At 40.0% G+C, this 14,276-nt stretch overlaps 2 protein-coding genes across 3 annotated transcripts; one reads left to right on the top strand and one right to left on the bottom strand.

The window, feature by feature from the left end:
• Window positions 1-3,097: 3,097 nt before the first annotated feature.
• On the bottom strand, window positions 3,098-3,457 carry CUNH11orf71 (chromosome unknown C11orf71 homolog). Its single transcript, XM_036323975.1, has one exon. The coding sequence runs from the start codon at window positions 3,455-3,457 to the stop codon at window positions 3,098-3,100; it is 360 nt and encodes a 119-aa protein (XP_036179868.1).
• Window positions 3,458-3,661: 204 nt separating this feature from the next.
• On the top strand, window positions 3,662-14,010 carry RBM7 (RNA binding motif protein 7). Of its 2 annotated transcripts, XM_036324281.1 has the most exons (6): window positions 3,711-3,862; window positions 4,454-4,614; window positions 4,841-5,003; window positions 5,846-5,933; window positions 9,189-9,279; window positions 12,530-14,010. In XM_036324281.1, the coding sequence occupies exons 3-6, from the start codon at window positions 4,943-4,945 to the stop codon at window positions 12,863-12,865; spliced, it is 576 nt and encodes a 191-aa protein (XP_036180174.1). In that variant the 5' UTR covers window positions 3,711-3,862; window positions 4,454-4,614; window positions 4,841-4,942; the 3' UTR covers window positions 12,866-14,010. The 2 variants fall into 2 exon arrangements, with proteins under 2 accessions (XP_036180173.1, XP_036180174.1); XM_036324280.1 differs by lacking the exon at window positions 4,454-4,614 and having other exon boundaries at window positions 3,662-3,862.
• The last annotated feature ends 266 nt before the right edge of the window (window positions 14,011-14,276 follow it).

Genomic DNA, 14,276 nt, shown 5'->3' with positions numbered 1-14,276 from the left:
ACATTGATGTTTCTCTGTCTTTCCTTCTCTCTTCCACTTTCCCTAAAAAAAAAAAAAAAAAAAAATCAACGGAAAAAAAATATCCTTGGGTGAGGATTAACAAAAAAAGAACAAGGAGAAAAAGAAACAGTGATGGCTTGCCTCCTACACTTGCCCCAACCAGGACTGGGGATCAAACTGAAACTGCGTTCTGACCAGGAATGGAACCCAAGACCCTTCGGTGTACAGGATGACTCTCCTACCAATTGAGCCACATTAATTTTCTTTTCTCACACCCTTTTTTTTTCCTTGCACATGTACACTATCATTCAATCAAAGCTCTACTCTTGATGCCAGGATAGAAATGAAGTCACTCCCGCTGGGTCCACCCTTCCCCATGCACTTTTTTGCCAGACTTTGTTCCTTCATTCACAAATCTCAGCCCCCTTTCCCTGAAGCTGAAGAATATGCTTCAAAGGCATATCTAATGCTGTATCTTCTCCTTGGGTTTTATCACCCACCGAATATATCTAGGGTAATCCTGATATGCCTGTTGCCCCAGCTCAAGTGATAGCACTTCCACTCTCAAAGGTCCTAGTTTGCACACTAAATATGGTCATCCTACATATTATAACTCATTTTTATCTTTCCCCCTAATTCTCCATTTCTAATTTTAATTATTCATTTTTTAGAGTATAGAATTATAGGTTAAATGGGAAAGAACTGAAGTCAGCTACTCCTATTTACACTTGACTGGATTTAGCCTTTGTCTGAACTTTGGACAGTTAATTCATTACCTTATGATGTGGTATTTTCCTAAGTTATCTCTAAGTTTTATGAAAATCTTTTATCTTTAGCCTTAATTTTATTATCCTTTCCCAGTCTAAAATCTTCCACTTATAGTTTTGGGATTCCTTTGTCAACCATGGGTTATCATAATGCCCAGCTTAAGGTATTTATCATATAATATAAATTAACATCTTTTTAGATATCTAGAAGAGTATGTTATATACTATCCTTGGGAGAATTTAGAAAATAGTTACTCAAATCATGTTTGGGTTGCATGGGTCAAATGAGAAACAGATTGAAAGGCTTAAGGTTCTATCATTTACTAGCTGTATAACCTTGGAAAGTTTACTTCATCTCTTTGTGCCTGTTTCTCAGCAAAAAGGAAAAAAAGTATAATACCTCTCTTATGCGCTGTTGTAAGAATTAAATGACATATATAAAGCTCCATAAAGGCAGAGACCTTATCTATCTTGTTCATAACTTTATTCTAAGTGCCTAGCACAGGTAGTAACAGGCACAGCATTAAGTTCTCAATGAACATCCCAATAAACACTGAATAAAAGCCCTTAGCACACTGCCTTGCACATAGTACTCAATAAAAGGCAGCTATTACTATTCTCTCATTTTTTCTAGACCTGGTTGTCTGACCTTACTATATTAATCACCCCCTTATGGAAGCTCCCTGGTTTATCAACATTTCCCTTAAGATGTAGTTCTGACAATTCAGTTCTGTGTGGTGTGTGGTAATTTAGCTGTTTGAAGAGTCCACTGGGAAAAAGCCAGTCTACTTGCTTGCATAAAGAGTTGGCTCTTATAAAACCCACTCTCTCCCATTACCATCCTTTAAACCTTGAGAAACGTATGGTTAGGAAACAAAACCATTAGCCAATAAAGAGTAACCAGCCCAGTAAGAGAACACCATAGCGTAATGTTAGGGAACCTACTCAACAGCCTAGAGTGCACACTACCTATTGGTTCATTAGGCTCTCCATCTAGAGCAGTGGTTCTCAACCTTGGCTGCACATTAGAATCACCTGGGATTCAAAATCCTGATTTCTGGGCCTCATCATCCGGAAATTCTGTATCTTTGTTATGGGGTGGGGCCACATTAATAACAAACAGAATTTCCAGGGGATGAGGCCCAGAAAGCAGGATTTTAAAAAGATTCCCTGGTGATTCTAATGTGCAGCCAAGGTTGAGAACCACTGGTCTAGAGTAAGATTCTCCATGGCAGGACTGGGTCAAGTCCACCACATGCTTATCAAAGAGATCTTCATATGCTGTGGGATGGCTCAATGAGCAAGGGCAAATAAGAAAGCCCAAGGAAGATGCTAAGTAGGTGAACAGCTTCCTAACAGAGGCTGTGAGACCAATGTCAGTAATTTCGGGACAACGGGTTTTGACCAAGGAAACTGGGATTGGATACGTATGTTAAAATGACAAATATAAGTGCAAAAAATTCATGTGGAGCTTTTGGCAAAGAAATATAAACGGATTTAATACTTTGAGAGTTTCGAGGTTTAAGGGCTTGCTTTTTAGCATGGTTGAGATGCAAGTTTGTAAATATTCCTTAAGATAATGAAGGAGGTGTGCAGGAGGCAGCTGGTCGATGTTTCTCTTTCATTAACGTTTCTGACTCTCTATCCCTCTCCCTTCCTCTCTGTAAAAAATCAATAAAATATATTTAAAAAAAAAAACAACTTTAAAAAAAAAAGATAATGAAGGGAGATGGGAGAGGGTAAAAGCCAAGGGCAAGATAACAGGATTATTGGGCCACGAGGGCGGGAGGGCGGGGCGAAGATAAGCAGAGTAATAAACTGACGCATTTCCTTTTCGCCCACAGAAGTAAAGGCGGAGGGAATCGTGAGGAAAGGCGGCCGGCAGGGAAGCTCGATTCCAAGCCTCACAGGAGGGTTCTCTGCCAGGGAAGAGAGTTAAGACCGTGGAGAGAGGTGTGGGGCCATTGGGGCGATGGCGATGGCGATGGCGATGGCGTGCACAGGGGGTGAACCCAAGGGCTGCTGACCTTGGGAAGGCTGTTCCCATTAGCTCAGTTTTAGGACTAAGAAAACAATCTTCTACCTCCTCTTCGAACTAATCATTTTCGCGGCGTAAACCGCCTGAATTCAGCAATAATATCTTCCTTGTGCGAGGCGACAGTAAGAAGACTCGCACGTGTTTTTATGTTCCCCTTGGAAATAAGATTACGGTGGCACCGAGAAAGCATTTTAAGAGGCCTGTTCACATGCTAACTGAGGGCGGGCGGTATGCGTTTTAAGGCGAAACGCGGGCCGCGGTCACAGCCGCAGGGTCAGTCACAGGTGCAGGGTCACAGTCGCAGCGCCGCGCGCGCGCCCCGCAGCAGGCCCAGTCCCGCGCCGGGGGCCGGGTACGGGGAGAACCTCGCCGCGCGGCCCCGGCGCCGCCCGTCCGGGTCCCTTCCCTTCACGGAGCGCGGCGGGCCCCAGCCGCTGCCAGTCGCCCGACGTCTCTCGGCCCGGGCGCCCGACTGGGTCGCATGCCGAAGGGGAGGTCCCGGGTGGGTCGCCCCGGGCCTGGCCACGAGGGCGCTGTCTCCAGAGACCGTTGCCAGCGCTGACGCCGGCGGACCTAGGCCGCCGCGGGGAGCGCGCCAGGCCACCGTGTTCCGTCGGTCGCCGGCGCACAGGGACACGTCGTTCAGGGCCATCTTCAAAGCGGCCGCGGTGTCCGCCTCACGCCCCTCGGTCTGTCCAGGGAGGCCGCCGCGCTCCGCGGGTCAGTCCAGCCCGTGTCGGGAGCGGAGACTGCCCGCTCCGCGAGCCATCCCGGGAGCCGCGGCCTCCAATGAGCGCTCCCCTCGCGAGCGTGCGCACTCCGTCAGCGCACATTGACGCAGGCGGGAGGAGCGTGATGACGTTTACGTGGGCGACGCCTGGTTGCCGAGGACCTGGGCTTTGGAGAGTGCGCAGTGGGAGCGTCGGCGACGACCCCTCGGCCTCGCACGGGAGGGGGCGACGCCGAGATGGGGGCGGCGGAGGCGGACTGCACTCTCTTTGTGGGCAACCTAGAAACTAAAGTGACCGAGGAGCTCCTTTTCGAGCTTTTCCACCAGGTAAGCGGCCGGGACCGGCCTTCTTCCGTTTTCCGCTGGCGTAGGGCCGGCCCCCGCGGCTCCCCGCTTTCGCGCCAGCTGGGCTGTCGGGCCGAGCACCCTACCGGTGGGCCGGGAGGGCCTGGGCCGCCTGCGGCGTCGGCGGGCGTCCCTCACTGAGCGAACCCTCGTTAGTTCTCGCGGGAGTGAGGCCTGAAGGTGGTGGAAGGACCCTCAGTAACGCGTTTCCGGGGCCAACGCTCGGGGGTCTCAGGGAGGTGATAATACACATGGGTTCTCTCTGGAGCAGTGTTGTTGTTTTTTTAAATCACAGTTGACAAACAATACTATATTAGTTGGAGGTGTACAGCACCGTGATTAGACATTTATAGAGAACAGTGTTTTTCCTGTTCGCCCTTTTCTCGTCTTCCCCCTAAGACACGGTCTTTGGTTGGTCTGGCAAATTACACTTCAGTTTTCTTGTCAGTCTGTCTTTTCCACTCGGTTTCTTATAAAATTGCGGCATTAAGATATTTAAAATAGAGGCATAAGTGCTCCCTGGGAAAGTAGCATTGTGGTGTTTCTGTATTAAAAAGTGTTAAAAATGTGCAGGATCCTGTTCCCTCCGGCCGCTGTAAGTTTGATGAAGCTGAACTTCCGTCCAAAGAAACTGCCGTGGTAAACACTGATTTCCACAGATAAACACCGATTTCCGCAGAGGGGACGCCGCTGGTTGTTGGTCACCTCCTTACAGTGGAAAAGTGCTGAGAAATGTAAATTCAGTGATTCTGTCGCTAGTTCCTCAAGGGCTCCCCACCCCAAATAAATTAATCTTCGTAATGTATCTGTAGGAGCTTTAGTCCAGTCGAGACGGAGATCTGTGGGTATCTGTTTGTTAAGAGTTCCTGGTTGCATTTCTTTTGTTTTTAATCTTGTAACATTTAACTGTTCTCCTGGAAATTGCGTTATTTAAGTTGTAAACTCTTTTTTTGTCTATAGGCGGGGCCAGTAATAAAAGTGAAAATTCCAAAAGATAAGGATGGTAAACCCAAGCAGTTTGCATTTGTGAATTTCAAACATGAAGTGTCTGTTCCTTATGCAATGAATCTACTTAATGGAATAAAACTTTTTGGAAGGCCCATCAAAATTCAGTTTAGATCAGGTAACTCACTATTCAGTTGCAGCACGAAGATATTTAAATCGGTGTTGTTTGGGGAGAGGGATTATTTGCTGCTTTGGCTTTTTGTTTTTAATTTTATTCAGTTTTAAAAAACGTTTATGGATGAAAATACTTTAAGCTTTGTGGGTAACACTGACAACATGGATTTTAAAAGTTGTAATTTAAGAACTTAGTTTAAAATTTCAGCTTGGGTTCGTTAACAGAACATAAACTTTATTGTTAGAAAGACTTGGGTCTTGGGTCCATGCTCTGAAAGAAACAAGAATTATTTTCTGAAATGCTTTTCAGAGAGAGAGTGGAAGGAAGGAAGGTGGGGGGGAGAAAAACAGCCATGTGAGAGACACATCCATTGGTTGCCTCTCTACCAAGCCCCAGTAGCGGCTCAGGAATCGAACCCGGGTCCACGTCCTTGACCCATTGCCGCATGGGCGACGCTCAAACCACGGAGCACACCCGCCAGGTGAAAATACTTCTCCTGGTTGCTTTGTAATTTACTTTTATAAATTTTGATTCTTGATCGTGTGGGAATGAAACTTTGCATGTGTCCAGTCTTACAGTTTAGTGTGAGGATCAGAATATTATGATAGAGAATATCCAGAGTGGATATTTATACGCCAGATATTCCCTCATTTGGGACCGTTTGTTTTGGATATGTCTGCTAATGAACATTTAGAATTTTCACTCTGATGAAACTCTAAAGCAGTCTGTTAAAATTTGAGGCTTTTAGCTTATGTCTACCTTTTTGGAGTGGTTTGGGGTGGGAGAGACAAAAATTCCAACTAAATTTTCTATCAAGAAGAATTTCTCAAATTATTTTATTTTAGGAAGTAGCCATGCCTCACAGGATGTTAGTTTGTCATATTCCCAGCATCATGTTGGAAATTCAAGCCCTACCTCCACATCTCCTAACAGGTAATATTTCTCACCTATTGTTAAAGCCTTTATCCGGAGTTTTCTTAGGTCGTGATCTCAGAATGCATGTTTGTTTTCTTTTTAATGTTCCTATCTCTTTATTGTGCTATATTATTTGCTATGTTGGATTATAGTTATTTATATATCTATTCTAAGGGGACTGTAGATATATAGATTATATATAATATCCTTAAAACAGATATATATATATATGTTCCCTTGTAAAGACATACCCACACTCAAATATACATCCATATAACAAAATTTCTCAAAATATTACTTACACTTACTACTTGCGATGTACTCAATTTACATTTTACTTTATCTTTTAAAATTTAAATTAGTTTATACCACTAATTGGTTACTTGCAGTTTAAAAATACGTGTCAGTAAATAGGCTATTGGACTAAGAGTTCGTGGAGTTGGATTCTAGGTCTGCCTCTACGAATTGTGTAATCTTGACCAGGCTCATTTCTCTGCTCCTATCCTTCCATTTGTAAGGAAAAGAAGTTGAATTAAATGATCTCTAAAATGCCTTCCAGCTCCTGGGGGTTAGGAAAGGTATCATATTTATATTTACTTAAATAATTTTATTGGCTTTGGGGAGGCAGAAATTTTACCAGGGACAGTTTTTTCACTGGTATATCCATAGAGCTATTCATCAATCATACGGGCTTTATTCAAGAAAGAGTTAACAAATACCTGTCATGTGTCATATTCTTTACCAAGTTTTTTGCATTTATTATCTCCTTTATGTTTCACAGTAGTTTTATGAGGTCGGGATATTTATTATCTCTTCCTTGTCTATGAAGAAAATGAGGATTGGAGGTTAACTTGTTTAAGTCTGAACTGCTCTTAAGTTGTGGGCCAGGAGTCAAACCCAGGCAGGATGATCAAGCCAGCCACTATGCTGTGCTGCCTAGTGGAGCTAAAGTCTAGATGAAGACACATAATATATGTATTTTGTGACTACCCATGTAATTACTCATAATTAGTTCTCTAAAAAAGGAGCAGAGCCCTGTCTGGTTTGGCTCAGTGGATAGAGCGTCGGCCTGCGGACTGAAAGGTCCCAGGTTCGATTCCAGTCAAGGGCATGTACCTTGGTTGCGGGCACATCCCCATGGGGAGTGTGCAGGAGGCAGCTGATCGATGTTTCTAACTCTCTATCCCTCTCCCTTCCTCTCTGTAAAAAATCAATAAAATATATATTTTTTTAAAAAGGAGTAGAAAGTGCTTGGAGAAAGTTGTAACAAGGGAAGATGATATAAATGACTGAGGACCTGACAGAGGACAATGTACTGAGATCTAATGAGTGAAAAATGGAGAGTAGATGATATTGGAGAAGTACATAGAGGCTCGATGATACAGTCTTTCTTAGAACCTATAATTTGGATTTTGTGATTTTTACCTTAAAAACCATAGGAAGACGTTGAAATGTTTTTTGTAGGATAGTAATAGGAATAGGTTTTTTTATTTTATTTTAGATTTCTATTTTAAAGAGTTGTTTGGTTGCAATGGGAAAATGGATTGGAGGGACAGGGGTGAAAATAGACCAATTAAAAAGCTATTGGTAGCAAGATAGGGAAGTTCTTGGGGCGAGGTTGGTTTGGATTTGAGTAGTGCCAAGAGCTGGAGAGAAATGGATAGATATGAAAAGATATTGGAAGAGGAACTTGTAAGAAAATAGGAGTGTAAAAAAAGTACCTCTTTGTGTCCTTTCTTGCCTGCTGAAGTTGTCTTTAGATACTTCTCAATACAGTTGGAATTCAAAACATCTCTGCCCACTTTTAGAACCTTCAAAGGTATTTTAGGTGGAGAAAAAAAGAGCTTTTATCCTCCTTAGAATTTTTTTTTGGGGTGTGGGGGGGTGGAGAGATATGTAAGTACTTTACTTTTCATCAAAGGCTAGAGTGTACATTATTTTTATATTGTTATAAATAAAATTATACACTTCACCCACTTAGCATACAGATATATAACTGATTTAAGAAAACTCAAAAAGATCTAAACTATAATACAAATAAGTTGGTGGTTTGATTCCAAAGACATGTTTTAAAATACAGTTAATCTAAATGAGATTTAAAATACAGTTAATCTAAGCAAGTTATTTCTTCAGGAAGTGAGGGATAAAGTATAAGCCCTTAAAATTCTTACTCCCCAAAACCTGTTGCTCTCTCCTGTCTCAGTCTGTCTACTTAATTGCTTAAATATCTAGATTTTTATTTTCTTCTGTTTCCCTCATCTGTCATATCTAATTGATCGAACCTGTTTCTTTTGTTGTTAATCCTTACCCGAGGATTTCTTTTTGCGTTGCAGGGGTGAGTGGAGAGAGAGAGAAACATCAATGTGAGAGAGACACATCAATTGGTTGCCTCCAACACGCACCCTGACCAGTGTTGGGGATCAAACCACACCTTTCAGTTTGCAGGCTGGTGTTCTAACCACCGACCCACACTGGCCAGGGCACCATCAGATCTTTTACATTTTAGTTCTTCATCTAGGCCCGTGGCAGGCAAACTGCGGCTCGTGAGCCACATGTGGCTCTTTGGCCCCTTGAGTGTGGCTCTTCCACAAAATACCACATGCGGGCGTGCGTACAGTGTGATTGAAACTTCGTGGCCCATGCGCAGAAATCGGTTTTCGGCCTGGGCGAGTCTATTTTAAAGAAGTACTGTTGATATTTGGCTCTGTTGACTAATGAGTTTGCCGACCACTGATCTAGGCCTTTCCACTAATCCAGGGATTGATAATTCTTTTTTTCTATAAAGGAGTAGATAGATAATATTTTAGACTTTGCAGGCCATACAGTTTCTTGCTCTGCCATTGTAGCATTACATAGATAATACAAAAACAAGAGAGCGTGGTTATCTTCTAATAAAACTGTTTACAAAAAATGATTTGGTCATGGGCTATAGTTTGCTGACACCTTACTACTCCTTCCCTCAGCTGGAATGTTTTTCTCCCAGGTAACCTTGTTATTCAGCTCTCACTTCAAATGTCTATTTACAAACGCTATCCCTGACAAGATAAGCAAAAATAGAATCCTCTCTCTCTCACCTCTACTTTCTCTTTAGTCATTCTGCATATCACTTACAACTACGTGAAGCTGTCTTATTGTCTGAATCCTTACCCCAGCTACAGGAGAGCAGATAACCTTGTCTTGTTCATTCCTTTGAGAGCTGTGTCTGCTCATGATTGGTATGTAGTAAATTCTTGTTGAATGAATGATTATATGTTGTTTTCTTATTTTTTGCAGACATGAAAGGACTGTGGATAACATGACTCCATCACCACAGATAATTCAGAGATCTTTCTCTTCTCCAGAAAATTTTCAGAAACAAGCAGTGGTAGGCTGATTTTTCAACTTGTTACTTAAAAAACAAAACAAAATACTTAAAATGTTCAGATAATTCTTTTTTTAAATGAATTTATTGGGGTGACATTTATTAATAAAATTATATAGGTTTCAGGTATACAGTTCTATAAAACATCATCTATATATTGTATTGTGTTTTTACCACCCCAAATCAAGTCTTCTTCCATCACGTTTTATGCCCCCTTTACTCTCTTCTGTCTCCAATCATCCCCCTTTCCCTCTCATAATTGTCACACTGTTGTCTGTGCCTATGAGTTTGTTTTTTTTCTTCGCTTAATCCCTTTACTCTTTTCACCCAGCATCGCAACTCCCCTCCCCTCTGACAGCTATCATTTTGTTATCTGTCTCTGATTCTGTTTCTGTTTTGTTTGGTAGTTTATTTTGTTAATTAGATTCCACATACAAATGAAGTCATATGGTACTTGTCTTTCTCACACTGGCTTATTTCACTTACCATAATACTCTCTGAGTCCATCCAGGCTGTCACAAAGGGTAAGATTTCCTTCTTTTTCATGTTCGAGTAGTATTCCATTGCATAAAATGTACCACAGGTTGTTTTATGCACTCATCTAACGATGGGCACTTGGGCTGGTTCCAAATCTTGGCTATTGTAAATGACACTTCAGTGAACCATAGGGGTGCATATATTTTTTCACGTTAGTGTTTCGGGTTTCTTCAGATACATTCCCAGAAGTGAAATTTCTGGGTATAAGAGTTCCATTTTTATTTTTTTGAGGTAACTCCATATTATTTTTACACAGTGGCTGCACCAGTCTGCATTACCACCAGCAGTGCACAAGGGTTCCCTTTTCTCCACATCCTCGCCAGCGCTTGTTGTTTGTTGATTGATGGTAGCCATTCTGGCAGGTGTGGGGTTTGGATTACTGTTTCACTTTCATTAGTTGTAATCTCTATTCAGATTTCTGATTATTCTGGATTCAGTTTTGGAAGATTGTATTCTTCTAAGAATTTATCTATTTTATCCTAACTGTCCAATTTGTTGCATACAGTTGTTTGTAACATTTTCTTACAATCCTTTGTGTTGTAAGTTGTTACTTGTCCTTTCATTTCTGATTTTATTTATTTGGGTCCTCTTTTTTCTTGATGAGTCTAGTTAAATGTTTGTCAGTCTTGTTTGTCTTTTCAAAAAATGAGCTCTTGGTTTCATTAATCTTTTGTTTGTTCTTTTTTTTTTTTAAATATATTTTATTGATTTTTTACAGAGAGGAAGGGAGAGAGATAGAGAGTTAGAAACATCGATGAGAGAGAAACATCAATCAGCTGCCTCCTGCACATCTCCTACTGAAGATGTGCCCGCAACCCAGGTACATGCCCTTGACCGGAATCGAACCTGGGACCTTTCAGTCCGCAGGCCGACGCTCTATCCACTGAGCCAAACCGGTTTCGGCTGTTTGTTCTTTTTTAAACTCTATTTTGTTCATGTCCAACTTGATCTTTATTATTTTTTCTTCTCACTTTGGGCTTTGTTGTTATTTTTCTATTCCTTTAAGTATAAAATTAGGTTGTTAGAGATTTTTCTTGTTTCTTAAGGTAGGCCTGAAATACTATAAATACCTCTTAAGGCTGCTTCCATTGTCCCATAGATTTTGGGTTGTGTTCTCATTTTCATTTGTTTCAAGATATCTTGATTTCTTCCCTGACCGGAAATCGAACCATGACCTCCTGATCACACATGTTAGTTTTCACTGGCCTGAAATACATATTTAAGGATTGAAGAAAGATAGAGTTGCATTTCACATTTTTTATTTTTCTTCAGTTGGTGTGTGTGTGTGTGTGTGTGTGTGTTTGTTTCAAATACTCAAAATTCATTCTTGTTCTTGCAACCCTATGCTGAGCAACTTTTTAAAATCACATACTCTCTTTAATACTGAATATTAATACTTTAATATACTGTAGTCTTCTAAACTAGCTGCCCCTTGAATGTTCCCCTTTTTTCTGTAATATCTCCATGAGATGTTTCATCTTTGTTTCCTTTCAGTTGCCAACTTCTTTTTTTTTTTTTTTTTTCTTTTTCTTACACTCATTTCTTTTTATTTTTTTGCCCAAATCAGTTTTGGCTTGTGGTCCCTACCCTTTTGATTTCACAGGTCTACAAAATATTATGGTGAAATAAAGTAAAATTTTGAGACCGATATAAAGGAATTAACTTTTATAAACATTTTATTTGTCTCATTTTGCTGTAGGCCATTAAAGAAAATCATCTTTGGCTAATGTGTATTCACACATAGAATTTGGGGACCACTCGCCTAGGCAGTTAGTATATGTCTCCATTTTATCTTCAGTTGTCCATCTCACACACTGTTTCACTGTTTTTATAGGGTCATCCTAGGCCCTTTGGACTAACTTGGTCTGGAAATGTTTTGTTAAAACTGTACAGAGCAGTTTTATAAGATGCCACATTTCTTTATAAAATTTTTAAAACATGTAGCTATAGTCTAATACAGAAATGAGAAGACTTGTGATTACTGTTTTTACACTAATAACCTTTCACCTCAGGGTTTCATGAAGAGGAAAGCGTTCAATGCGCAAAAGAAAGTTCCGCAATTTCTAATATAATTCTCCTTTGCTTATCTTCCTGATGATGTGACTTTTCAGTGTTTGCAAGATAAAATCAGAATTTTCTAGCCAACTTATTAGCACTTCATCTTGTAATTCAAATAAATCTTTCTAGCCTTACTGTCCATTTACTGGTTAGGAGATCTTCAACCTGTTTCAGTCAGAATTTATTTGCTATTCTATGAACCCATTCAGTATTTCTTTGTTTTGTTTGTGCAGTTTTCTTTCCTTGGCATAATTACCACCTTAAAGTAATTTTCTAAAAATAGTCCATTCATGCTTAGGATACCTAGATCATATGCCACCTTCCTAAAGCCTTTCCTAATGATACTGAGCTCTTGGCTCTTTATATGTTCATCACATAGTGATCCATATTATAGTCACTTTGTAGGATTTCTTCCCTTCCAAGCTGTCTCCATGAGGGCAAGGAGCAGTAGTTATGTACAGATATCCTGTAGCTGTACAGTGGAGTGAATTAAGCTATTGTTTTGTACTACTTTTAGTTATGTTTAAATACAGATCCATCTAGGCAAGAGTGATTTTACTTTTCTATCATTATTAGTTTAGTTAACTGTGACTAACCATTGGCTTTGATATGTAGAAATGTTTGCAATTAAGATTTCCTTCTTTTTGTCTTACCTCAGATGAACAACGTTTTGAGACAGATGTCATATGGCGGGAAATTTGGTTCTCCACATCTTGATCAATCAGGATTTCCCCCATCAGTTCAGTCACATAATCATAGTTATAACCAGTCTTCAAGCTCCCAGTGGCGTCAAGATGCACCATCATCACTACGTAAAGCCAGGCAGAGTTCTCATCCCTACATAGCAGACAGACACTATAGCCGTGAGCAGCATTACAGAGGACACAGAGATGATTACTTCTATGAAGACAGGAATCATGATGGCTGGAGCCATGACCACGATAACAGAAGAGACAGCAGTAGAGCTGGAAAGTGGCATTCATCTCGAAACTAACAAGTGTTCAAAGGACATTGTTTTTATAGGGTCATCCTAGGCCCTTTGGACTAACTTGGTCTGGAAATGTTTTGTTAAAACTGTACAGAGCAGTTTTATAAGATGCCACATTTCTTTATAAAATTTTTAAAACATGTAGCTATAGTCTAATACAGAAATGAGAAGACTTGTGATTACTGTTTTTACACTAATAACCTTTCACCTCAGGGTTTCATGAAGAGGAAAGCATTCAATGCGCAAAAGAAAGTTCCGCAATTTCTAATCGTTTTAGAAATTGAGGAAGGCACGTGTTATATGTATTGGTTGTATCATAAAGCAGATATTTTAATGATCTATTCTCTTGTATTGCAAGAACCTGCTTATTAGTGAATCACATTTTGTGTATATAATAGAAAACATTCAAGTTGGTAGTCTAAAATACAGTAGTATTTTGTGAACAAATGAGAAAATGTAATTTCAGTGATTCGTTTCACTAACATTTGAAAAAGATTATTGATAAAGTTTGAGAATAATCATATTGTTTAATTTCATAGAGAATGTAGGTGTATAAGGTCTGTGACATGCTCTTTGAGTTTTGCCCTAATTGGATATCAAGTGTAAATCTACACTTCCTATTTCATTCTAAAATATTAGAATTTTCTCATTAAATCATGTTTGACTGAATAACTGAAGTCACTCAGGAAGTTAAATATCTGTAAATGTATTTTCCTTTTAATTAAAAATTCAGTGTTGGTGTAAATTCTCCTTTTTAGGAAGAACAAAAATGCAAATGCAGAGTCAGATAAAATGATTTATGAAAGTATGCTTGTTTGGGAAAAGGTTCACAAAGCCTTTAAGTGCTGCCTCTATTACTCAAACTTTAAAAATTTACAATTTTTAAAGTGCCCAGGGTATGTGTGCAAGGACACGTTTTATTATAGGGATTGTACATGTTGTCTTTCTGTTTGAACATTTGAAAGAGTTAAGTCTTACACTCTTTCTGATTTTAAAATGTTTAAATCCTGTTAAAACTTTTATGTATCAAGATGTTTCCCTTTAATTGTAGAACTTGTTTATACAAATTCACTCCTTGATATATTTGGATCCTTTTTAATAACTATAGCATTTTTATACTGTTACTTTTTAATATATTGAAAACATAAAAAGGAGTATGTGTCTTCTTTTTAAAAGTATTTTATTGATTTTTAGAGAAGATTGGAGAGAGAGGAACATCAATGAGAGAAGAACATGGATCGGTTGCTTCCTGCATGCTTCCTGACTGTGGCTTGGGCCCTCAACACAGGCATGTGTCCTGACCTGGAATCAAATTAGCAACCTTTCTGTGGACAGGACAATACCTAACCAACTCAGCCACACCTGCCAGGGCTCTTTTTTTAAAAAAAATTTTTTTTAATGTCACTATAGAGGCATT

Source organism: Myotis myotis, unplaced genomic scaffold, assembly GCF_014108235.1.
Source record: "Myotis myotis isolate mMyoMyo1 unplaced genomic scaffold, mMyoMyo1.p scaffold_m19_p_10, whole genome shotgun sequence".
Classification (NCBI taxonomy): Eukaryota; Metazoa; Chordata; class Mammalia; order Chiroptera; family Vespertilionidae; genus Myotis; species Myotis myotis.
The sequence above is the reverse complement of the archived record's forward strand: the minus strand, read 5'-3'. Positions and strand labels throughout refer to the sequence as shown.

Bases quoted from the DNA above. Each gene is read 5' to 3' on its own strand.
- RBM7 (XM_036324280.1), top strand. From the start codon at position 3,773: ATGGGGGCGGCGGAGGCGGACTGCACTCTCTTTGTGGGCAACCTAGAA. The intron at 3,863-4,840 runs GTAAGCGGCCGG...TTTTGTCTATAG, and splicing joins TTTTCGAGCTTTTCCACCAG to GCGGGGCCAGTAATAAAAGT. The intron at 5,934-9,188 runs GTAATATTTCTC...TATTTTTTGCAG, and splicing joins ACCTCCACATCTCCTAACAG to ACATGAAAGGACTGTGGATA.
- CUNH11orf71 (XM_036323975.1), bottom strand. From the start codon at position 3,457: ATGGCCCTGAACGACGTGTCCCTGTGCGCCGGCGACCGACGGAACACG.